This window comes from Petaurus breviceps, unplaced genomic scaffold, assembly GCF_028583685.1.
Source record: "Petaurus breviceps papuanus isolate PSGF00001 unplaced genomic scaffold, PetGlider_PUasm1.0 77, whole genome shotgun sequence".
NCBI classification, from domain to species: domain Eukaryota; kingdom Metazoa; phylum Chordata; class Mammalia; order Diprotodontia; family Petauridae; genus Petaurus; species Petaurus breviceps.
The window spans coordinates 6,236,823-6,263,143 of NW_027186492.1; the positions used below are offsets into that span (position 1 = coordinate 6,236,823).

General features: G+C 37.0%; 1 protein-coding gene and 2 pseudogenes across 2 annotated transcripts in view; 1 reads left to right on the forward strand and 2 right to left on the reverse strand.

Annotated features, from left to right (window-relative positions):
- UBR1 (ubiquitin protein ligase E3 component n-recognin 1) overlaps positions 1-26,321 on the reverse strand; it is a 168,291-nt gene that overhangs the window by 108,175 nt on the left and 33,795 nt on the right. For both annotated transcript variants that reach the window (XM_069105859.1, XM_069105860.1), the window contains exons 4-5: positions 25,410-25,517; positions 11,314-11,444 (exon numbers count right to left, since the gene is read on the reverse strand). In XM_069105859.1, coding sequence (XP_068961960.1) covers positions 11,314-11,444; positions 25,410-25,517 — 239 coding nt within the window. The remainder of the gene's footprint in view (positions 1-11,313; positions 11,445-25,409; positions 25,518-26,321) is intronic.
- LOC138175450 (transcription factor A, mitochondrial pseudogene) lies at positions 4,771-11,307 on the reverse strand (annotated as a pseudogene).
- LOC138175250 (phosphatidylinositol 4-kinase type 2-beta pseudogene) lies at positions 16,436-17,723 on the forward strand (annotated as a pseudogene).

The window sequence follows — 26,321 nt, forward strand, 5'->3', positions numbered from 1 at the left end:
AAGGAGAGAATATTACAAGCAGCCAGGAAGAAACAATTTGAATATTGCAGAAATACAATCAGGATAACCCAGGATCTGGCAGCTTCTACACTGAGAGATCGAAGGGCTTGGAATAAAATATTCCAGAGGGCAGAGGAGCTGGGATTAAAACCAAGAATCACCTACCCAGCAAAACTGAGTATCATGTGTCAGGGAAAAATATGGTTATTCAGTGGAATAGAGGACTTTCAAGCATTCTTAATGAAAAAAACAGAGTTGAATAGAAAATTTGATAAGAAGCAAGAGAAGCTTGAGAAGGTAAACAGGGAAAAGAAATCAGAAGCCACTGATCAAAGTTGAACTATTAATATTCCTACATGGAAAAACGATAATTGTAACTTATGAAACTTTTCTCAGTATGAAAATAGTCAAAGGGAACAGAAATATATGCATATATATATATATATATATATATATATATATATATATATATATATATATATATGTATCGGAGGGTATACGGACGTATGAATCCATGTGTGAGTGTGTGTATATATGCTTACGGGTATACATAGATAAGAGGGGACAGGACAGGAATGGATGATACTTAAAAGGGGAAATTAAGAGGTGGGAGAGGAATATAATGAGAGGAAATGGAGAGAGACAGAATGGGGTAAACTATCTCATAAAGAAGAGGCAAGAGAAAAGGGTTACAATGGAGGGGAAGAACAGGAAGGCAAAAGGGAATGGGTCAACTTTGTTCTCACTGAATTTGGCTTGGGGAGGGAATGAAATACATACTAAATAGGGTATCTCACCCTACAGGAGAGTAGGGGGAAGGGGATGAGAGTGGGTATGATGGGAGGGCAGGCTGGGGGGGGGGGGGGGGGGGAAGCTGGAAGCATTCACTTTTGAAAAGGGACAGGATCAAAGTAGAGAATAGAAAAAGTGGATGGTGGGATAGGAGGGAGGGAAATATAGTCAGTCTTTTATAATATATCTACTATGTTAATGTTTTGCATTAGTTACACATGTACAATCTATACTTAACTGCTTATCTTCCCAGTAAGGGTGAGTGACAAGGGAGGAAGGGAATGAATCTGGAATTCAAAGTTTTAAAATCAAATGTTTAAAATTATATATACATACATACTATTATTATTATCATACATGTAATTGGGAAAGAAGATATACAGGCACTGGGGCATAGAGATCCACCGTGTCCTACTGGAAAAGTCTAAGGGGGTATGGGAGAAGATATGGGAGAGAGCAGATTGGAGGAGGGTATATCCTGTGGAACTGCTATTCTGGGGTGGTGGGTAGGAGAAAAACGAGAAGAAAATTTGTAACTCAAAATCTGGTGGAAATTAATGATGTAAATCAGAAGTTAATAAAGCATTTGAAAAATAAAAAAAATTAAAAATATATAATAAATTCCTTGCATTACTTTTAAATCTGTCCTATTTATGCCTCCTTCTATTCTCTTTGGGACATTTTCTTTTTTTTTTTTTTTTGTGCATGCGCTTTTTTGAAGGGGGGAAGGCAGGGCAATTGGGGTTAAGTGACTTGCCCAAGGTCACACATGGCTGCAAGTGCTCAAGTGTCTGAGGCCAGATTTGAACTAAGGTCCTCCTAACTCCAGGGCCGGTGCTCTATTCACTGCACCACCTAGCTGCCTCTCTTCTGTACATCTCAAAAGTGTTTCAATGACTCTTTTTCTGGCATCAGCATTACTATCCCATAACTTCCCGCTACCAATTAAAAGAAAAAAAACAAAACCCCAAAGAGGCATGAAAAGACAAAACTCTGTAACAAATAAGCATAGTCAAGAAAAAGAAGACCACAAGTGGCCATGTCCCCAAATACACATATTTTTTTATACCCTGAGTACATCATCTCTCTGACAGGAGGGCGGCATGCTTCCTCACAAACCTTCTTAAGACATGGTGGGTCATTATGCAGATCAGAGGGCTCTTAAACTGTTTTTCTTTTAACAGTATTTTGTTTTTTTTTTTCCCCCAATTACATGTCAAGACAATTTTTAGTGCTCATTTTTTATAAGATTTTGAGTTTCAAATTTTTCTCCCTCCTTCCCTCTTCTTCTCTCTTCCTAAAATGGCAGGTAAATTGATATAGGTTATTATATGTGCTATCATGTGGAACATGTTTCCATATTAGTCACAGTTGTGAAAGAAGAAACAGATCAAAAGGAAAAAACAAGAAAAAGAATAAAGTGAAAAAAGTATGCTTTGATCTACATTTAGAGTGCATTGGTTCTTCATCTGGATATGGATACCATTTTCCTTTGTGAATACTTTGTATTTGTCTTGGATCACTGAGTTGCTGAGAAAGCTGAGTTATTCATAGCTGATCATCACACAATCTGCTCATTTCACTTTGCATCAGTTCATACATGTCTTTCCAGAATTTTCTGAAATCTGCCCATTCAAAATTTCTTACTCACAATAGTATTCTATTACTTTCATCTACCACAATGTGTTCAGTCATACCCCAATTGATGGGCATCCCCTCAATTTCCAATATTTTGCCACGACAAAAAGAACTGCTATAAATATATTTGCACATGTAGGTCCCCTTCCCTTTTTCATGATCTCTTTGAAATAGAGACCTAGTAGTGATATTGCTGGATCAAAGGGTATGCACAGTTTGGTAGCCTTTTGGGCATAATTCCAAATTGTTCTCCACAATGGTTGGATCAGTGATCAATTGAATAGTATATGAGTATCCCAATTTTCCCACATACTCTCCAACATTTATCATTTTCTTTTTTTTTTTAATTTTAAAATCAGGCATTTTATGTTTATTTCTAGTTTACAACATTTATTTCCACAAGATTTTGAGTTACAAATTTTCTCCCCATCTGTCCCCTACCCACCACCCCAAAACACAAATCCTACTGAATATCCTCTTCCCCAATCTGCTCTTTCTTATATCTTCCCCCATTCCCCCTCTGACTTTCCAGTAGGGCAAGATCAATCTCCATACCCCAGTGTCTGTATATCTTATTTCCCAGTTGCAGGAAAATAATAACAATGATAATTTTTAAATATTTGATTTTAAAACTTTGAATTCCAGATTCTTTCCCTTCTTCCCTTGCCCCCCACCCTTACTGGGAAGAGAAGCAATTCAATATAGGTTGTACATGTGTAGTTACGCAAAATATTTCCATAGTGGATATATTGTTTAAAACTGACTATATTTCCCTCCATTCTATCCCACCCCCCACTTGTTATATTTTCTACCTTGACCCTGTCCCTCTCAAAAGTGCGTGATTCTAACTACTCTCCCCACCAATTTGCCCACCCTTCTATCATCCCCCCTCTTATACCCTCCCCCCCTACTTTCCTGTAGGGTAAAATACCCAATTGAGTGTGTATGTTATTCCCTCCTTAAGCAGAATTCAATGAGAGTAAGGTTGACCTATTCCCTTTTGCCTTTCTGTTCTTCCCCTCCATTGTAACAGTGTTCCCTTGCCTCTTTTATATAAGATAATTTACCCTATTCTGGCTCTCCCTATTCCTCTCTCACCTTTTAATTGTATTTTTTAAATATCATCCTTTCCTATTTAATTGATCCTGAGCCCTCTATGTATACCTGTACACATATATACACACTCACATATGTATTCATACACATATAATTATATGCATATGCATATTCATACATAAATGAATATGTATGTATACCTATATATACATTTATATTCCCTTCAACTATCCTCATACTGAAAAAAGTTTCATAAGTTACAATTATCATTTTTCCCTGTAGGAATGAAAATAGTTCAACTTTGATAAATTCCTTATGGTTTATTTTCGTTGTTTTCCTTCTCATGCTTCTCTTGCTTCTTGTATTTGAATGTCAAATTTTCTATTCAAATCTGGTTTTTTCATCAAGAATGCTTGAAAGTCCTCTATTTCGGGACGGCCAGGTGGTTCAGTGAGTAAGAGCGCTGGCCCCATTGTCGGGGGACCTGGGATCGGTTCCGGGCTCAGATACTTAACACCCACACAAAATAACAGGCTGTGTAACCTTGAACATGTTACTTAACCCCAATTGCTTAGGGGCGACCAGGTGGCGCAGTGAGTAAGAGTGCTGGCCCCAACGTCGGGAGACCTGGGATCGGTTCCGGCCTCAGATACTCAGCACCCACACACACAAAAAAAAAACTGGCAGTATAACCTTGAGCAAGTTACTTAACCCCGATTCCTTAAAAAAAAAAAAAAGTCCTCTATTTCATTGAATAACCTTATTTTCCCCTGAAATATTATACTCAGTTTTGCTGGGTAGGTGATTCTGGCTTTAATCCTAGCTCCTTTTGCCTCTGGAACATCATATTGCAAGTCCTTCGATCTATTAATGTAGAAGCTGCCAGATCTTGTGTCATCTTGATTGGGTTTCCACAATATTCAAATTGTTTCTTCTTGGCTGCTTGTAATATTTTCTCCTTGATTTGGGAACTCTAGAACCTGGCTATAATATTCCTAGGAGTTTTCTTTTTGGGATTTTTTTCAAGAGCTGATCAGTGAATTCTTTCAATTTCTATTTTGTCCTCTGGTTCTAAAATATCAGGGCAACTTTCCTTGAGAATTTCTTGAATGATGATTTCTAGATTCTTTCTTTGATCATGGATTTCAGGTAGTCCAATATTTTTTTAATAATCTCTCCTGGATTATTTTCCGGGTCATTGGTTTTTCCAATGAGATATTTCACATTGCCTTCTATTTTTTCATTTGTATGGATCGGTTTAATATATCTTGATTTTTCATAGTCATTAGCTTCCATTTGCTTCATTCTAATTCAGAAGGAATTATTCTCTTCAGTGAGTTTTTGAAATGCTTTTTCCCATCAGGCAAATTTGGCTTTTTAAGGCATTCTTCTCCTCATTGGCTTTTTGAGCCTCTTTTGCCATTTAAGTTAATCTATTTTTCAAGGTGTTGTTTTCTTCAGTCAGGTTGTTGACGCTCTTTTCATGATTTTCTTGCATCATTCTCATTTCTCTTTCCAAGTTTTCCTCCACTTCTCTTACTTGATTTTCAAAATGCTTCTTGAGCTCCTCCATGACCTGTAACCAATTCATATTTTTCTTGGAAGCTTTTGGTGCAGGAGTTCTGATTTCATTGTCTTCTTCCTGTTCCATGCCTTGATCCTTTTTGTCTCAAAAAAGGAATCTAAGATTGGATTGCTGTGCTTGCTTTGCTTGCTCATGTTGCCACTCAATTACTTGACTTTTGAGCTTTTTGCCACAGTAGAACTCTGCTTCCAGAGAAGAGAGCTTTGTCCCAAATTGCTGGGGTTTTCGCAGCTTCCAGAGCTATTAATTGGGTGCCCACTCTGCAGCCCCCACTAGCTCTGGCTCACTGGTCACACACCCCAGGACCTCCACCCAAGACAGCAATCCAGATCCAAGCAGGTTAAATCAAGAGTGATTACCCTCTGAATGGTCGCTTGGTCCCCTTATGATCTGCAGGCCAGGTGCTCTGAAGCAGCCATGTGGAGGTGGCTATATGGCCTCAGTACCTCCTATAGCTTCTTGCCCTGGGGGCAGGGGTCAGACCACACTCCTTCCCCCCCAGTTCCAACAGAGTTCCACACTGACCTTTTACTTTGTCTTTGGCATTTATAGGTTGATAATTCTGGAAACTGCTACAGCTGCTGGTGATCCACTCTCCCAAAGTCTGCTCCAGTCGCTGCTGGTAAGGGCTGCCCTGGACCTAAAACCTGTGAGCTCACACAGGGCTGCTCCCAACTTGGTGCGATGGACCCTTCCTGTTTGCCTGCTAGGCTGCCTTCAGCAGGAGATTTGTTTCTCTCTGTCATTTTGTGGGTTTTGTAGCTCTAAAATTTGTTTAGAATCATATTTTATAGGTATTTGAGGTGGTTATGGGGGGATCTCATGGAGTTTTCCTGCTTCTTCACCTCATCAAGGCAATCTTGAAGACTGATTCTATCATTTTCTTTTTTGTCATATTAGCCACTGTGACAGGTATGAGGTGGTACCTCAGAGCTGTTTTAATTTGCATTTCTCTAATCACAAGTGATTTGGAAAACTTCTTCATATGTCTATAGATAGCTTTGATTTCTTCATCTAAAAACTCCCTGTTCATATCCTTTGACAATTTATCAATTTGGGAATGGATTATATTCTTATAAATTCAGTTCTCTATATATTTGAGAAATGAGGTCTTTATCAGAGACACTTGCTGTAGAGACTGTTCCACAGCTTTCTGTTTTCCTTCCAATCTTGGTTGCATTGGTTTTGTTTGTGCAAAACCTTTTTCATTTAATGTAACTAAAATTATCTCTTTAACATTTTTTCTTATTTAGTCATGAACATGTAACTCACTTAACTTCTCCCTTAAGAATCTGAATGCTATACCACTAGGTGCATATATGTTTAGTACTGATATTACTTCATTGTCTATGCCATATCTCTTTTAATTAGGTCTATTTTTGCTTTTGCTTTGTCTGAGATCAGGACTGCTACCCCTGCTTTTTTTTTTTTCACTTCAGCTTTAGAATAATCAATTCTGCTCCAGTCCTTTACCTCAACTCTGTGTGTGTCTCTCTGCTTCAAGAGTATTTCTTGTAAACAACATATTGTTGGATTCTGGTTTTTTATCCACTCTACTACCAGCTTCTATTTTATGGGAGAGTTATTCCATTCACATTCACAGTTATGATTATTGTATATTTCTCTCCATCCTATTTTTCCTCCTTTGTCCTCTCTCTCCTTTCAACCTTTCCCTCCTCACCAGTGTTTTGTTTCTGTCTACCACCTCCCCCAATCTGCACTCAGTCCCACTCCCCTCCCTACCCTTTACTTAATCTCCTCTCCTCCTACTTCCCTGTTGGGTAAGTTAGATTTCTATATTTAACTGACTGTATATATTATTCCCTCTTTGAGCCAATACTGATGAGAATAAGGTTCAAGAAATGCCTAATGCCCATCCTTCCATCTTCCACTCTACTGTAATAGGTTTTTCCACACCTCATCATGTGAAATATTTTAATCCATTCTACCTTTCCTTTCCTTTTGCACCCAGTGTATTCTTTCTCATCCCCTAGTTATTTTTTATGCCACTCCCTCAAATTCACCTCAAACCCATATCCTCTGTCCATGTATATTCCTTCTAGCTGTTCTACTAGTGTATGTGTCCACTCATCATTTCTGAATACTATATGAGGTAGTATTACCTAGGAATCAGAACTTGCCTAGGTACTGAAATTTACCTACGTCAGTTCCTCATTCTTTAAAAATACACAACATTGATAGCTTTAGACCACTGTGGCTTTTATAATTTTAAGACAATTTGAGAAAAGCAAATGCTGGTTTTCTCAGTAGGAAACAAAAATACTTTCTTGTCATCATCTAGTATCAAAAATATTTCACAGTTTGATTTACCTTTATCTAAGGTATCTAATCCTTCCTACACCTAGATGAACTTTTTGGTACTCAGTAGTTCCAAAAGCAACTATGTCTAAATTTAGATTTAGTCTACACCAGCAGAGTATCCATAGCTTGGTGCTAATACAAAATATGCTGGCATACTGGCTGAAGTCCAGGTGTTAACAAAAAGAGACTAATATAAAATGTTTGCCAACATCATTCTTAGAAATTCTGCCTTAGTCCTGCGTAGTGAGAGACCTGATTGGTTCTTGAGTATTTATCATATACACTATGAAGAAGTAAACATCAATAAATGTCTTCTAGGTGTTTTCCAATTATGGGTTTTAGCTTCCTAAAATTTAAAAGTTCTTCCCATCCAATTTCAAGCATTTTTTCTTCCCATGATTTAATTTCATTTGCATAATGAATTTTATCATCTTCAGCAAGTTGCATATATACCTGCTTCTGAGATGATGACAGATTCTTCCACTCTTCATTTCAAAGCTTCATCATTTTTTGTGATAAAATCCCTTTTGGCTTCCTTAAAGTGTTCAGAAATAAAAGCATTATAACCTGAACAAGGCTTTTTGGGCTTTCCAAAGACAGTCAACTCTTTTTTCTTTATTACTTCCTTTCTAGCCTTTCTTCAAAATTTCTTTCAAAAATTTTTTCTGATTAGGATCAAGCTCTGCTTCTTATTAAGAGGTCTCTTCTCGGTATATCTTAAAATCTACCTTGGTAGTTTCTTCATATACTTTCTTCTGTGATTCTAGAAGCTCCCTCCAAGCTTCAGCAAGCTTCTTAATTATCTCTGTGTTTTTCAAATCTGGATTTTGTTCTCTGTGTATGGGTCTATATTTCAGTGTAAAACAAATGTATGAAGACAAAGAAGGAGTGGCTCCAGCAGCCCTTAGTTGGCGATGGCAGGGGTGCAGAGGGCAGTGAGCCAGCCCAGTGCCCTCAGCACCCCCCAGCTTCCCTGCAGCAGCAGTGCTATGGTTTGGCCTGATCCTGTCCTCCCTCAGCCTACAGAGGTGGTGGTGGCAAATTCTGAGCATTTTTGTGTCCGTGTAAGAGGAGCTTCTGGTTAATGCTGCACTTGGGACGTTGTCTATGCTTGGTTTTACCATAGGTTACTGGGGTTCTTGTGTTTATCTCCTCCAAGTGGCACTGATCTTTGAGGTTCCCTGATCTTTGAGGTTCAGAGCACAGGATTTTCATGGTTCTCTATGGTATCTTAAGACATACTTCCAGGGACTTGGTAGCCCTAGAGTGTCCTGGACCAAGCAGCTTTCACATAACACTCACATACCCACTCTGGTCATTGCTTCTGGTGTTTCTAAGGGCCCCGTTATTTTATAACCACCCTGGGGCTTTCTTGTAGGAGCATTCCATTTTTGTGGTCTCCAGAGAGACTTCCAGGCTCTCACATATCTCTGGCCCTTCTCTGGATCCACTGGGAGGTTACTATCTTGTCTGTATTATTAGCCTTCAATCCTATTATCAATAGGCTGCTGGCTGAGTTTTGTGCAGTCCTATGATGGAAGAAGTCAGTCATACTGTCATCCAGTCATCCAGTCACTGGATTTCTTGACCATTATTTGGTCTGGTGGGAATTTCAGATTTTTTTTTAGTATTTAATTTTACCCCAGTTACATGTAAACAACAATTTTTAACATTTGTTTTTAAAACTTTGAGTTTCAAATTCTCTCCCTTCCTACCCCCCATTGAGAAGGCAAACAATTCCACGTAGGTTATATGTATATAGTCATGTAAAACATATTCATAATAGCCATGTTTTGAAAGAAAGCATAGATTAAAAAAAAAAAACTCAAGAAAAATAAAGAAAGTAAAAAAGGGGAAAAAAAGTTGCTTCAATCTGTACTTAAGACACCAGCAGTTCTTTCTCTAGGGATAGATAGTATTTTTCATCCTAAATCCTTCAGAGTTGTCATGGATCATTGTATTCCTGAGAATAACTAAATCATTCACAGCTGATCATCTTACAGTATTGCTGTTACTTTGTACCCAGTATATTTCACTTTGCATCAACCCATGCAAATCTTTCCAGGTTTTTCTGAGAGCTTCATGCTCATCATTTCTTATAGTACAATAGTATTCTGTCATAATTACATACTATAACTTGTTCAATCATTCCCAACCTGATGGACATTCCCACAATTTCTAATTTTTTACCCCCAGAAAAGAGCTGCTATAAGCATTTTTTGTACATATAGGTCCTTTTCTTTTTTGTTTTTTTCTCTTCTGGGACACAGACTTAGTAGTGGTATTGCTAAGTGGAAGGTTTTATACCCCTTTGCTCTATAGTTCCAAATTGCTCTATAGAATGGTTTAATCAATTCACAACTGCAACAACAGCATGTTAATGTCTCATTTTTCCCACATCCCCTCCAATAGTTGTCATTTACCTTTTCTGTCCTATTATCTAATCTAATAGGTATGATATAGCACCTCAGAATTGTTTAATTTGCATTTCCCCAATGAACAGTGAATCAGAATATTTTGTCATATGGCTATAGATAGCTTTAATTACTTTACCTGAAAACTGATTACATCTTTGATCATTTATCAATGGGGAAATGGCTCTTATTTTTATAAATCTGACAAAATTATGTTAGAAAAATGAAGTCTTTATCAAAGAAACCTGCTTCAATTTTCTTTCATACTTACTATTGCTAACTGTATTTCCCTCCATCCTATTCTCCCTACCCGCATTTGTTCTATTCTCTCTCTTCTTTCACACAGTCCCTCCTCAAAAGTGTTTTGCTTCTGATTACCCCTTCCCCCGTTCTGCCCTCCTTTCTATCCCCCCTTCTTTCTCTTATCCCCTTCCCCTTCTATTTTCCTGTAGGGTAAGACAGATTTCTATACCCCATTGCCTGGGTATCTTATTTCGCAGATACATGTAAAAACAATTTTTAACTGAATTTCGGATTTTTGCTATAATAGGTGAGGGAAGGGGCAGCTAAGTGGAGCAGTGAATAAAGCATTGGCCCTGGAGTCAGGAGGACATGAGTTCAAATCCAGCCTCAGACATGTAACACTTACTAGCTGTGTGACCTTGGGCAAGTCACTTAACCCCAATTGCCCTGCCCTCCCCCCCAAAAAAAATAAAAATAGGTGAGGGAAAGCTGGACAGCTTGCCTCTGCTCAGGCAGACATCTCTGCAGGAAGTGTCCTAAATAAAATCCTTCTAAATTCCTCAAAGGTAGAAGCAATTTTTTCTTTCTCTAACTAGAATACTTTGTCCCTCTTGCTGCACTTTTATTTCATACCTTGCATTATTAATATTGAAATATATATATATATACATATTTTTTTTTTCCTAACTCTCCCAATGGTCTCTGTAAGTTCTATGAGGGCAACAAATGTGTCTGAGGCCTGGCTCTCCTAATTGGTGACTGCCTATCCAGATCACTATTTCAGGAGAAAAGTAAGCAATGCTGCAATTCATTCCTTAATCCACTCTCCATGCTTCCTCTCATCCTCCTCACTAGTTGCCTTGCCCTTCCTTCTCCTCTCTCCCCCTACTACTCTCCAGCTCTTCTTTAGGGTTTATGTGTTTATGTATGCCTGGTACAATGTAAACTCTTTGATGGCAAGGTCTGTTTTTGCCTTTTTTTGTATACTCAGTACTTATCACAGTACCTGGCACATAGAACTTAATGAACATTCTTGGTGTACTTGATTAGGAGTGGAGTCCAAGTAACAACAGTAAGGAAAAATCTCTCTAGGAAACTTGTTGATCTAATCAAATGTGGCTTTGAAGTAAAGAAAAAGGCAGAAGGAGAATGCCATCCAGAAACCACTGCTATGACCAAAGCCGTAAGGAAGCGCAGGGAACTAGGAGGAAGAGCACAAGAAGTCCCCATTACTTCCTAGAAAACAAGGAAAACATTTTATACCTAAGCTGGAGTTGAGCAGGCAGGTCTTTTTCCTCTTCCCAAACAGTCATGTCTACCATGTATTTTATCACTGAAGGGAATATCTTCTTGGCTTGGCCAATCACCTCTTCACTCAATGGACAACCTGGATTCTGCAAAAAGGCACAGTAAGAAATATTATTATTGATATATATACATACATTCATATGTACATATACATATATATGCAATGAAGAAGAAAGAAAAGATTACTAATTTTAAACATTTTTAAAAGACAGCATTATATCATTTTCCAGGAATTAATTCTTCAAGCTGGGTTCATGAGATTATAGTTAAGTCTATTTTGCTTAAAGTAGTCTTGGGTAAGAGATAGAATAATGAAGGACAGAAAAGAGGGAAGAGTGCCTACAGACACTGCATTTTCTGCCACTTTCTCTTTTGGATATATACAGCTTACACGAGCAAAGTGCTGACTGCCCCAAATACACACAGTGCTTAAACTGATGTTTTAAAATTCAGCATGCCCACATGTCAATAAATGGTCAATTTTAATCCAATTACACATGGTACTAATTAATTTTCCTTGGCCTGGTCACCATGCTAACTACTCACCCAACTATTTACTCTCTAAATCAACTATTCTATCTCACCAAATTCTTTGTGATGTTCCAATTTCTATTCTTTTTCAGCATTTAAAGAAAATTGTCAAGTATCCTTTCCTGGAGAGGCAATCAATCAATCAACAAGTATTTATTAAATACCTATTATATGTTAGACACTGGGAATACAAAGAAAAAGTGAAATAGCTCTTGCCCTCAAAGTGCTTACATTCTACTGGAGTTGGGGGAAGGGACAACACTGTATATAAGTAAAAGATATTTACAAATTAATTGTAAGGTAATTTGCTTGGAGGAGGCCATAAACAGTTGAGAAGATCAAGGAGGAAGTGATATAGAAAGTGGTATCTGAGCTGAATTTTGAAGGAAACAAGGGATTCTAAGAGGCAGAGATGAAGAGAAAACTTATATTTGGACATGGGGGACAACCTGTCAAAGAAAGAGAAGATAAGTTGCTACATGTGAACCAATCTGGCTGAACCTCAGAGTATGAGAAAGTAGTAATGTACTACATGGTTGGTAGGGTAAGTTGGGGCCAGACTGTAAGGCCCTTGAAAGAAAAATAGAGATCATATTTCATCTTAAAAGCAACAGAGAGCCCTTGGATAGGTAAATTACATAGCCAGACCTGTACTTTGGGAAATCACATCAATAGTTGTTTGGAGGATGGACTACAATAAGGAGGGCTTTGAGGCTGAAACACCAATTAGGAAGTTTTGGCAAAGTCCAAGAAAGAGATGATGATGGCTTCCACTGGATTGTAGCCATTAGAATAGAAAGAAAAGAAAATATCTGAGGGATACTGTGGTAAAATGACAAGATATGGCAAGTGACTGGATATGAAGAAAGGGCCTGGTGAGAGGATAATGCGAAGTTGCAAACCTTGGTGACTTGAAAGACTGTGGTACCCTCACTGGAAATTAAAAGAGCAAATTTGAGGGGAACTATACTCAGTTCTCTTTTGGACATATTGAGTTTAAGAAGCCCGCAAGACATCCAGTTTAAAATGTTTAATAGGCAGTTGAATTAGCTCAAGAGACTAGGATTAAACATGTAGATTTAGGAGACATCTGCACTGAGATGACAATTAAAACCATGGGAGCTGATGAGCATACAAAAAATGTAGAATAGGGGTTGCTAATCTTTTTGTATCATGGATCCTCTTTGGTGGTCTAATGAAACTTATGAATACTGTCACAGAATAATGTTTTTACATGTATGAAATAAAATGCATAGGATCCCAAAGGAAATTAGTTATACTAAAACACTTAACAAAGCATTAAAAAAAAAAATTAGGTGGCTCCTAAGGGCCTAGGACAGAGCCTTGGGGCACACCCACAAAGCGTATAACAGGAATGATGAACCAACAAAGGTGACTGGAAAAGAATGGTAAAAATAGGTAGAAAGTGACCCTATAGAGAAGAGTGTCATACAAACTTAGTGGAGAGGGTAACAAGAAGGAAATGACAAAACACTGTCAAATGCTTCAGAGAAGTTAAAAAGCATGAAGATTAAGAAAAGACTATCAAATTTAGCAATTAAGAGATTAGTGTTAAGTTTGGTAATTATAAAATGTCCATACCTTTTAACTCTATTATTGGGCATATATCCCAAGATGATCACTGATTAAAAAGAAAGCCCCCATAAACACCAAAATATAGCAGTATTTTTTGTGGTAGAAAAGAACTGGAAGCAAAGTATATGACTATCAATGCAGAATGGTTAAAGAAATTGTGATATATGCATGCAATAGAATATTACTGTGCTGTAAGAAACCACAAATATGATGAAAACAGAAAAGCATGAGAAGACTTATATTAACTGATATAGAAGCAGAGCCAAGAAAACAATATAATGATGATTTTGTTGTTGTTCACTTGTTTCAGTCATATCTGACTTTGCATGACCCCATTTTGGAATATTCTTGGTAAAGATATGGGAGTGGTTTGCCATTTCCTTTTTCAGCTAATTTTATAGATGAAGAAACTGAGGCAAACAGGGTTAAGTAACTTGCCCAGGGTCACACAGATGGTAAGTGTCTGAGGCCACATTTGAATTCAGGAAGATGAATATTCGTGATTCTAGGCTTGGCACTCCATTCACTGCACCATCTAGCTGGCTTAGATGCACTGACTACAACAATGTAAATGGAAAGAACATCCACTAAGCAACTGAAAGAGAATACTATAAAAATACAAAGAAAAAGCATGGTCCCAAGAAGAGATATGAGAAGAAACTGTCCCCCTGACTCTTTTGAAAAGGTAGGAGGTTCATGATGTGGGAAACTGCATCTACTTTCAGATTGTTTTCAATGTATTGACCAGTTCTATTGATTGTTGTTTTCCTTTCTTTTTCCCAGTTAAGGGTAGGTGATGAGGGAAGAAGGGAAAGAATCTAGAATTCAAAGTTTTAAAATCAAATGTTTTTAAAAATATTATTTTTTTTTTACATGTAACTGGGAAGTAAGATATACAGGCACTGGGGGATGGAGATCCATCTTGCCCTACCAGAAAGTCGGAGGTGGAATGGGGGAGAATATAGGAGAGAGCAGACTGGGGGAAGTGGTATACAATGAGATCGCTGTTTTGGGGTGGTGGGTAGGGGAAAGACAGGGAGAAAATCTTGTGAGAAAAAGAAAGTACAGGAAGGATAAGGAAAATAGAGGGAAGTTTTTAGAGTATATTAAAATAAGACTTGCAGTTTCTTATTAGGAACATAGAGGCAGGAGAAAGGCACCAATGGATGAAAACCAAATAAGATGAAAACCTGGATGGACAAGGAAAGTTTTAAAAGAAGGTTAAACTTTTTTTTTAATTACATCTCCCCACCCCCTAAATTTCCTGAAGTCTAAGTCACTGCGGCTTAGAAGGGTAATAACTCATTTTACTATCATCTAGTTTTGAATTCTTTGGTGACAATACACTGAAATAAAATTGTTCTTATATCATAAATTTTTGTTGATAAAAAGTGAGTATTGTGTGTAAGGAATGATATTTAAATAATAAAAACATTCATTCTTCATAAAACAAAAAGAAAATAGAAAATCAGGAAAGAATTTTTACATCCAGTGTCTCTGATAAAGGCCTCATTTCTAAAATATACAAAGAACTGAGTCAAATTTATAAGAATACAAGCCACCCTCCAATTGATAAATGGTAAATGGATATGAACAAGCAGTACCCAGAAGATAAATTTAAAGATATCTATAAGCATATGAAAAAATTCTCTAAATCACTCTTGATTAGAGAAATGCAAATCAAAACAACTCTGAGGTACCACATCTCACTGGTCAGATTGTCTAAGGTAACAAAACAGGAAAATGATAAATGCTGAAGAGGATGTAGAAAAACTATAACACTAATGTATTGTTGGTGGAGTTCTGAACTGTTCCAACCATTCTGGAGAGCAATCTGGAACTATGCCTAAAGGGATAAAAATAAGTGCATACCCTTTGACCCAGCAATACCAATTCTAGGGTTGTATCCCAAAGAGATCAGAGAAGTGGAAGGAGGACCCCTATGTACAAAAATATTTATAGCAGCTCTTTTTGTGGCAACAAAGAATTGGAAATCAAGGGGATGCCCATCAATTGGGGAATGGCTGAACAAGTTGTGATATATGAATGTAATGGTATACTACTGTGTTATGAGAAATGATGAGCACAGGAGGCTAGGTGGTGCAATGAATAGAGCACAGGCCATGGAGTCAGGAGGACCTGAGTTCAATTCTGGCCTCAGACACTTAACACAAAAACTAGCAATGTGACCTTGGCCAAGTCACTTAACCCCAATTGCCCTATCTCCTCCACTCCAAAAAGCCAAAAAAAAAAAAAAAAAAAGAAAAGAAATGAGGAGCAGAAGGACTTCATAATAACCTGGAGAGACTTATATAAACTGATGCTGAGTGAGAAGAGCAGGAGAAATCTGGACATAATCAGAGACACAACATATGTGTGATGACTAACTTTGATAGACTGGGCTCTTCTCAGCAATATAAGGTTATAAGACAACTCAAAAAGACTCATCATAGAAAGATATCCATATCCAGAGAAAGAGCTGCGGAGTCTGAATGCAGATTGAAGCAAACTACTTGCTCTCTTTCTTTTTCTTGTTATGTTTCCTCTTTCCCACTGATCATTCCATAGGTTATAATCCTTCTTTACAACGTGACTAATGATTAATGTGAATATATCTGTAAATCCTATATTTTATTGCATGCCGCCATGATGGGGGGGAGAGGAGACGAAAGGGGGAGAAATTTGAAACTCAAGGAACTGTAGAACTGAATGTTGTAAACTAAAAGTAAATAAACAAATTAATTTTTAAAAGCAGTATGGAAAACAGGGTACAAATCAGCTGGGATGATGAGGTCTAATCTAAGAAATACACATTCCTAATAAGTGTTATATGGGTCCTGCCTCTGCGCACTGGCGACAGCGGCGTAGCAGGGCAGGGCTCCTAGGTGGTTGCCCTGCCCAGCAGCCAGAGGAAGGAACCTGCCCATGAGCCGGCCTGGTCTGGGCTGCAATGTCCTGCCAGTACCCGGGTAGTCCTCTCCCCTGTGCCTGTTCGCCTCCAGGTTTCCATGTACAAGGGGGAGAAGAAGGTGCCCGTGGCATTGGCAAGGGAACCCCGGTTGCAGGAGCTGATGAGGGTGAGGATGAGGAGTGGGAGCCGGTGCCGTGCACCGGCAGGGTCTTCAGGGACCCTGAGGGAGGAGGGCTTGGTGGTGGCAACTGAGGGAACAAGGAGATCGCATCCTACGGAGACGAGGAGGAAGAGCTGCTCCTGCTGGGGCGGGGGGGGAACCACCTAGCCGCCGGGGTCACAGCAGCCATTACCTCCTCTTGGCAGTAAGTTTTGGAGGTACTTCAGAGATGAACGTGTTCTTGGAGGGTCTCCAGAATTTGCTGATATTATACTGAGAGCAGAACAAGCCATAGACTGTGAAGTCCTCCCAGAAAGACTCTCTCAAGGTTCAAGTGGAAGTTATTTTGTTAAGGATCCGAAAAGGGGTGGTCTGGCTTGTGAGTGAGACATTTAACTACAATGCAATAACAGACCATGCAAAATAAAATTCCATCGAATAGGACTACTCCCCAAAGTGGGGTCCTTTTAGATGTCTGTTGATGGTTATAAGGAAGCTGATTATTGGCTTGGAAAATATGAAGCTGATCCTTTACCTGAGAATATTAGAAAACAGCTTCAGGCAGTTTAAGAGATTAGTTGCTTTGGATTACATAACCAGAAATAGACAGGGGAAATGGTAATTAGTTAGTCCTATATGAAAAACAGAGTGATGAGAAAGTTCCAATAAGGAAACAGAGTGGACTACTGGTAAAGAATCTCTTAATAAATCTCTTATTAAAATTGCTCAATTGATAATGGAGTAGCGTTTCCTTTTAAATGTCCTGATGGAGAGCATATACTTTTCATTGGGCTTGGCTTCCTCAAGCAAAAGTTCCTTTTTCTGAAGAAACTAAATAATTAATTCTCCCATCTATCTCTGATATAAACTTTGTGCAAGATTTATGTGAAGATCTTTATGAACTTTTTAAGACTGATAAAGGATCTGACAAGGCCACTTTTGAAAATCAGATGTCTGTAATGAGAGGCCATATTTTAAATCTTACTCAAGCATTAAAAGATGGAAAGAGGACTCTTCAACTAGTGCAAATGCAGTGTGTGATTGTGGTAGGAAGTCAGAGTGAAGTCAGGGCCAGATTGTCCATTTGAGTAATTCATTCACACAGACTGCATTGTAGGAAGGCTTTCTTTTCTTCCTGGTAGTTGATGTAAGATGAAGAACACTGGACTCTTGCCCTTAATTAGGAATGTTATATAAAAGATTTTGCAATAATGTCTGTACACAGCTCCAACTGCCAAAACCTCAGATAACTTAAATCTTTAAAAAGGTTACATTTTGAATACAATCAAAAGTTTATAGTTTTTGTGTCCAAAAACTGAGAATTCTATGTCAGGGAATAAGTAACCCATTGTTTATATTGTATTTTCATAGGATAAATGTACTTTATTGTGTTGACACTACTTTAAAAGAAAATTTTACAGTTTACATATGCTGGAATGACTGTATTCGCTTTGGAATTTAGAATAGAAAATTATACGTCTGGTCAAGTTTGACTATGAGAATGTGAGTTTGTGAGATTACTCTTTATAATTACCCTTGCAAATGAAGGGAATGTCCTTGTTAAATTTCTTCAGCTTCCAAAATGCCTTAGGTTTGAAACTGACCCATCTGGGTTTGAATGCAATAGTCAATACAAAAATAAATAGAAATAGTTATATCGTGTTAAAGAAAAGCTACTGTTTCTGAAACTTGAAAATTTTACCTGAAAAACCCCAGTCTACTTTATACCAGGGACCAAAAAATAGTTAATTTTGCATTAGATATTTGTTCTTCTGATTGTCTACTTTAAAATTACTTTTGGAGAATTCTTCATGTTACTATTTTCTTTCTCTAACATTAAAGAACACTTGGTATGATAAAGGTGCAAAATTCAGTTTGAGAGTGAAAAATGAGAGGGTTATTCATTGGCTAGTATCAAAATAAGTCTCTCAGTACTTAAGCCTTGAAGTATTTATCACTAAATATTCATTTATATGTCTTGCATAAAATCTAAGAATAAGCTGCTTTAATTAATAATGATTTTTTTAAAATGAGAAATTGTACCCTAAATATATATGAGATTGCATTTGGGGCCCTACTGTACACTGAGCCTTTAAAGCAGCCTATTTTTTAAAAAATAATTTATGCTATTTGACATTTCAGTTTGTAGTATAATTAATTATAAGTCAATTTTTAAATTATCTGAACAAGTGATAGAAACAAGTTAAACAGATGATCCTAAAGTCATTTACATTTGTTTCTGAAATGCACTTTTATACTTAACTGACTGTATCTGACACTCTGAGAATTTGTAACCCTTTGAATAAATACTTGCTAAATTGAAAAAGAAAAAGTCATATATGGAGCTGGACTCAGACTCAGGTAGATCTTAGTTCAATTCCCAACTCTGACATATAATAGCTGTGTGACTTTGGGACAGTCACTTAATTTCTCAATGTCTCAAGCAACTCATTAACAAAAGGAGTTGCAGAGAAGCTGCCAAAAGACAATTGTAGAGGGTATTTCCAAACCAGTGACATCCCATCACATGAAATTACAAGTAAAAGACCAAAAAGAAAAAAAGATCCCTGGTTTCCTCTATCTGAAATGTGATAGAGGAAAAAGATAGAGGAAAAAGCCTGAAACTAAACTAAAGCAATATATAGATATATAATGAATATATATGGATTCTCCATATCCTACAAATAGAAAATATATATGTATATTCTAAACTATAACAAAGCACAAAAATTTCTAAGACTAAACTTTATCAATCTTCAAGATCCAATTTGTATATTAAAAATAATCCACTCCAAATCACCCAACATGGAATAAAGCTAAGCAGAATGATTATATGTTATTAAGATATGCGGCCTATAATTCAATAAACATGTTGAAACATGATATACTAGGACTACACAGTCAACAGACATGAATTCTAGTCTCCACTCTGCTATACCTTCAAGGTTAATTCTACCTTTAACATTCAGTGATTTTATAAGATAAGAGACATACTTAAGCTCATTTATCAATGTAAACTCAGTAAAACACACACTTCAAAATTGCATCTACAAATCCTAAAATTGTATTGCATGGTTGTCTCTGAAGGATTAGAGAAATCTATAATAGAAAGATAGAAAAATAAGAATAAAAAATTGCTAAGGAGTAGTGGATAAAACTAACAGTGTTATAACAGTTAATTTTTTTTCAACAACATAGTCTTCTTCAATGAGTTAGTTATCCAAAAAAAAAACCAACAATTTTGGGGGACAGAGCCAACATGGTGGAGTAAAAGCAGGAACTTGCTTAAGCTGCCGCACCAACCACCTCCAATACCTGTGAAATATGACTCTAAACAAATTTTAGAGCTACAGATCCCACAAAGTGACAGAGAGAAACAAATCTCCCAGTCAGTGGTTTTTCCAATGAGATATTTCACATTGCCTTCTATTCTTTCATTTGTTTGGATCTGTTTAACAGCATCTTGATTTCTCATAAAGTCATTAGCATTTGCTCCAGTCTAATTCTGAAGGAATGATTCTCCTTATTGAGCTTTTGAGATTATTTTTCCATCTGGCAAATTCGACTTTTTAAGGCATTCTTCTCCTCATTGGCTTTTTGAGCCTCTTTTGTCATTTGAGTTAGTCTATTTTTTAAGGTGCTATTTTGCTCGGTCAGGCTGTTGACTCTCATTTCGTAATTTTCTTGCAGTGTTCTCATTTCTCTTCCCAATTTTTCCTCCACTTCTCTTATCTGCTTATCCTCTATGGCCTGTAACCAGCTCATATTTTTCTTGGAAGCTTTTGATGCAGGAGTTCTGACTTCACTGTCTTCCTCCTGTTCCATGCTTTGATCTTTTCTGTCCCCAAAATAGGAGTTTAATGTTGGACTGGTTTGCTTCCTTTGCCTGCTCATTTTGCCACTCAATTACTTGACTTTTGGGCTTTTTGCCACAGTAGGACTCTGCCACCAGCCAGGGGAACTTCATTCCAAATGCTGGGGGTTTCTCAGTTGTCAGAGATATTAATTGGGTGCCCTCTCTGAAGCCACCACACGCTCTGGCAAGCTGGTCACACACCCCAGAACCTCTACCATAGACCACAATCCAGATCCAAGCAGGTTAAAGCAAGAGCGATTACCCCTCAGACTGGTCCCTTGGTCCCCCTACAGTCTGCAGGCCAGAAGCAGAAGCTGCCACTTGGCAGTGGCTGTGCTGCAGCCCTCGGGGGCTTCTCCCTCCAGGAGATAAAGGCTGACACACTCCCAACTACTGGGTCCCAAAGTCCACAATGCACTGACTCTCACTTTGTCCTTAGCATCTATTTGTTGATAATTCTGGACTGCCACAGCTACTGGTGATCTGGAGTCCCTCCAGTTGGTGGTTGGTCAGGCCTGTCCTGGGTCTAAAACCTCTGGATCGGTGGCTGGGGTCAGCTCCCAGAGCGCTGCGCTGGCCGCTCCCTGCCAGCCTGCCAGGCTTTCCTCAGTGGGAAGTTAGCTTCTCTGTGCCATTTTGTGGGTTCTGTAGCTCCAAAGTTTGTTCAGGGTCCCCTTTTAATGAATTGGAGGTGGTGGGAGCCAGAGCTGTGCGGAAGTCCTGTTTCTACTCCGCCATCTTCCCACTAATATTAATTTAGTGAATTTGATGAGAATTTCTCTCCTGAAGGATATCTAGTAAAATGTAAAGTTAAAGATCTAAATAAAAAGCTATTTTTTATTTTTAAATTATGTGAATAACCTATTTATTTTCAAAGGCATGCTGTATAGTGGAGTTACTCTGATTAAAAACCTTTGATGTATTTGAATTTGAACCAAATCCTGTTCATGGATCAGAATAGGAAAAGGAATTAAATTCATCTGGCCAATTATCAAATGCTTCATAAAACTGACATTTTGAGTAAAATTACTTAGGCATCCTTCTCAATTATTCCAGTTGAAAACCAAATTTTTAATAATAAAAAAATTATTAATAATCTTTTTAAATTATTAAAAAATCTCCATTGATCAAAGGAATGAAAATTAAAATAACTTCAAAACAGGCCATTTTCCCTTGGATAGCAAAGATATCAAATCAGTTAATAGTTAAAGAAATTAATTCAGGCTATTCACTAGAAGGTCAAATACTGCATCTGAGACTGAAGCTTAAATACTTTGGCCACATAATAAGAAGACAAGACTCACTGGAAAAGATCCTGATGTTGGAAAAGATTGAAGGCAAAAGGAAAAGGGTTGTCAGAGGATGAGATGGATAGATAATATCATAGAAACAACAAACATGAATTTAGACTTCAAGATACTGGAGGATAGAAGAGCATGGTGTGCTATGGTCCATAAGGTCATGAAGAGTCAGATGTGACTAAATGACAAATCACACAAAGTATTATTTGCATAACTTCTCTAATTTCCATTTGATCTCTGCTTAGATAAATGGGTCTACTTGCTATTCAAAAAATAAAATAAAATAAGCAATTTTATGCCTAAATTTGTTTGTCAGGCCTAGAAACAACAAGAAATCAATAGGTGGGAGAGAGGTACAGACAATCAGGAACTCTATTACAATGCTGATGGTGAGAATAAATTAATTTTCCCAAAAAAACTTGCAATCTGGAAATATAAAACAAGGGTTATAAAAATCTGTATACAAAATATATGTGATATACAATATAAAAACATACATATACCTTTTGATTCAATAGTCCTACTATTAGGAGTGTATGTAAAATACAGGTGGAAAAAAAATCTATCTACTCAAAATTATCTATAGTTATTTTCCCTGAGTGAAAAACAAGAAACTAACTAACATGCCCAAGCACTGAGAAATTACTAAATTAGATATGCCAATGTAATAGTATTATAGTAGTATAAAAATGAAAATACATAGAATATAAAGACATATGGAAAAATTCATACAAAGCAAAGAGGTCTTATAGGACACAGCAAATTATTTTCTCTAAGATCTATATTGATTTTTTTTAGCAGAAATTAGGATATTTGACAACAGCAGGTCTGAGGATTAATAAAAACATAAAAAAATAATAATAAGGTCATTGAAGGGAGATCTACATACAAATAAGATCTAATTACATGAAAAATCAATATAATGGAAGATTCTGTGTAAAGAAAACTACTTCACATTTCTAGATAGCACATATTAACAATCCTTTCTTAATGTAATTACCACACATTTCCTACTACACATAAAGCAGTATAACAAGTGCTTCATTACAAACCCTAAACACAGAAAGAAAAAATCTCTATAGCCCATGATTTTACAACACAAGTAATATAGACCCTAATTTTCTGCACACTTACTGGAGAAGAAGCATTATACCACATTATACCACTATGAACCTTTTGCCCTCTCTTCTCACCACCAACTATAAACCATCCACTCCACACTGGGAATAGCAGCCTCTTACTTATCTGAGAAGACTAAAACTATCATATGTGAAATCCTTTGTCTTCTTTCTTTCTATTCCTAATGTTTTGGCTTCACCTTACCTCCAGACACAGAAAAGATAACCTTACCACTAGATCTAATCCTTCTGTTTGGGTTCTTGAACCCATTTCTTCCTACCTCCTCCAAGACCTTGATCTAATAGTTATCTGTCTCTCACCATTGCCTCCAATCCATTTACTTACAATTGTGCTCAGGTTTTCCTAGTCCTAAAAAAGCATTCTCTTGATCTTGTCTTTTCAGGTTAACATCCCACCTCACCCACCTGCAGAGCTAAATTTCTGTAAAAGCAGTCTATGCCTGATACATTCCCATCCTTATAATAAAGTCTCTCCTGAAACCCTCATAATCTGGTTTCAATTATCATCACTGAAGTTGCTTTTAAAGCAATGTGAAATTCAATGGTCTTTTCCCAGTTCTGATTATGCTTAACCATTGTTCAGCTTCTAACACAGTTTACCACTAAGTGGTACAATGAATAAAGCATTGAGCCTAGAGTCAGAAAGACCTAAGTTCAAATCCAACTTCAGACATTACTAGTTGTGCGACCCTGGGCAAATCATTTAGCCTTTGTATAGCTCAGTTTTTTCACTGTCTAACCTTTGTCTAATCCAGTTACCTGTAAAATAAAGACAATAACAACCTACTTCACAAGTAAGAGGATTGTCTTGAGGATCAAATGAGATAATAGTTGAAAAATGCTTAGCATAGATCTTGACACATAGTAGGCACTTAATAAATTCTTGTCTCCTTCCTTCCTTCCTCCTGGTTCTTTTTGGTTTTGTTGTTGCTGTTGTTGTTTTGGAGGGGGGAAGGCAGGACAATTGGGGTTAAGTGACTTGCCCAAGGTCACAGGGCTAGTAAGTGTTAAGTGTCTGAAGCAGGATTTGAACTCAGGTCCTCCTGACTCCAGGGCCAGGGCTCTATTCACTATGCCACCTAGCTGCTTCTCCTGGTTCCTTTTGTAACTATACCTTTTCAGACTTCTTAAATGAATCTTCATCTTCTTCCTGGGTTAAATGTAGGCACTCCCCAAAGGTTTGTTATTGGCCCTCTTCTATTTCTATACTCTCTTTAGCAATCTCAATCATTCCCATGATTTCAACTACTACTTCTGTGCTGATGATTTCCAAATCTCTCTCTAGTCCTGATACCTCTTTTGGACTTCAGATTCTTATCTCCACCTGGAAATAGGCATTCACATGTTGATATACACTTAAATATTCAAATATCCTAATTTATTAACTCCCTCAGCTTCTACTATCTATACCTTCACTCCACTTTAGCCATACACAGAGATGGTCATACCCATGACATTATCATCCCCCATAAGTGTTCTACTTCTTTGATCTGGAACCCTTAAAATTCCCCTGATCAAAGTCTCCTATGCTTCCGTCTCTGACTGTGCCTTCCTCCTAAAACTATTCTTCATCTTCAGATTTTTCCATCTCTCAAAATTTTCAATGCCCATGCTCTGGCTTTACTTTCTTCCATTCCCAATCCTGATCCTACAGTTAACCAGTTCAATTATACTCTGTCTTCTCTGCTCAAATATCTCATTCTCTTCTTCAAATGTCTACTCAAATCATTTGCCACTAGTATCTTCCCAACTCCAACCTTATATTATACTTACCATGTGTACAACTACCTATCTCTTTCACATGTACTACTGAAAAATGCTAAAGAAAAATCATTCAACTGTATTGACTAGGTCACTAAAAATTTATATTTTGGTCAAGTGATTATAATTTACATTTTTATCAAATGAAATATTTGATTAGCCAAGTAGATCAGCACCTTCCACATAGAAAATATCTAATAAATGTTTATTCCCTTCCCCTTATATTATCTAATTTCAACTGGACCCTTACTTAAACAAGATAATGCATCCTTTTATTCTTTCCTAAATGACTATCATAGTACACAAAATTGTTGATCCAAACTTTTCCTTTTCTCAAGCCTCTTATACCATTTGCTTCTTCCTCCCTCTCAGTAGAGGTCTGCCCAGTTCCAAACAGAGTACAGATCAATTACATTACAATACCTCATCAGTTCTACTTCATCTCCAATAATTCTCCAGATTTAAAATTTTATCTCCTAGAAATGCCATTTTCATTAAATTCAACTAGAAACAAAAGAGCATACGCCTCATGAAGTTCAGTGGCACCCGAATGAAATAGATAAAGTGCTGGACTTGGAGTCGGGAAAATTTAAGCTCAGTCCCAACCTCTGTCAGTGACTAGCTGCAGTCATTTAACCACTATGAGCCCAGTTTCTTCACAAAGAAAACAGAGGATTGAAATAACTGAACTCTAAGGTCCTTTCTACCTATAAATACATGATCCTAAATTTATACTATAGTTTTTACCAAAACTCCACCTACTTCAATATGATTCTATTTTAAACAGTAACCTTACCTCATTAGACCTCACTGTTCTAGGTTCATGGTTTGTACAAAATGGGCCAGTTTTCCATGCCTCTGTGTCTCCACAGTCACAAAATCCTCCTCCAGTAGAAGTATGCATCTAAAAATATTAGAACACTTTTTTATTAAAATTAAAACATATTAAAAGACAAAGATAAACAAAATGATTCAACAAAAATACCTAGTGGCACTTAAAATATAATGGTCTTTATATGCATTTCTAAATATCTAAAAATAATTCCAATAATATAATGATTTAATAAAAACTAGGACTTCAAAGAAAAACATGGACCCTATAAGTCTGGGTTTTAAAAGAACTATTTTTAAAAAGTGGGGTTTTTTTTGCTTTTACACATTTTCTATTTCCTATAATAATGGAGGAATGCAGAATTACAAATAGTACATATTTAATCTATAAAAAAATTTTCAAATAACAGGTATGCTTAAAGAATGGAATGTTTTGGCTAATATAACTAAACATTCAATACATTTTTTAAACCTTGCTAAAACAAATTTTAAATTTGTCCAATTTCCCCCAAAAAAACATTTTTTAAAATGCACTTAACCTGTTTTCCTACCCTTGTAAATGTAACATACTAAAAATATTTGAATTTTTCTTTGACAATTAAGCATCTTACTATATTTCAAGATTACAGATATCAGTTCCCATTATCCAATATTGTAGATACTGCAATTAGTTAATATTTATTAGACATATATGTGCCAAGTGCTGTGCTAGATACAAGGAACACAAAGACAAAAATGAAACAGTTCTTCCCCCCAAGGAATATATATTCTATTGGGGAAAACAACATATAGGTGTGTAAGTAGATTAAAAAAATGCAGAGTTAATTTTGGTACAGGCACTTAATACTGCTGCAAAGATCAGAAAAGGACTCATTTA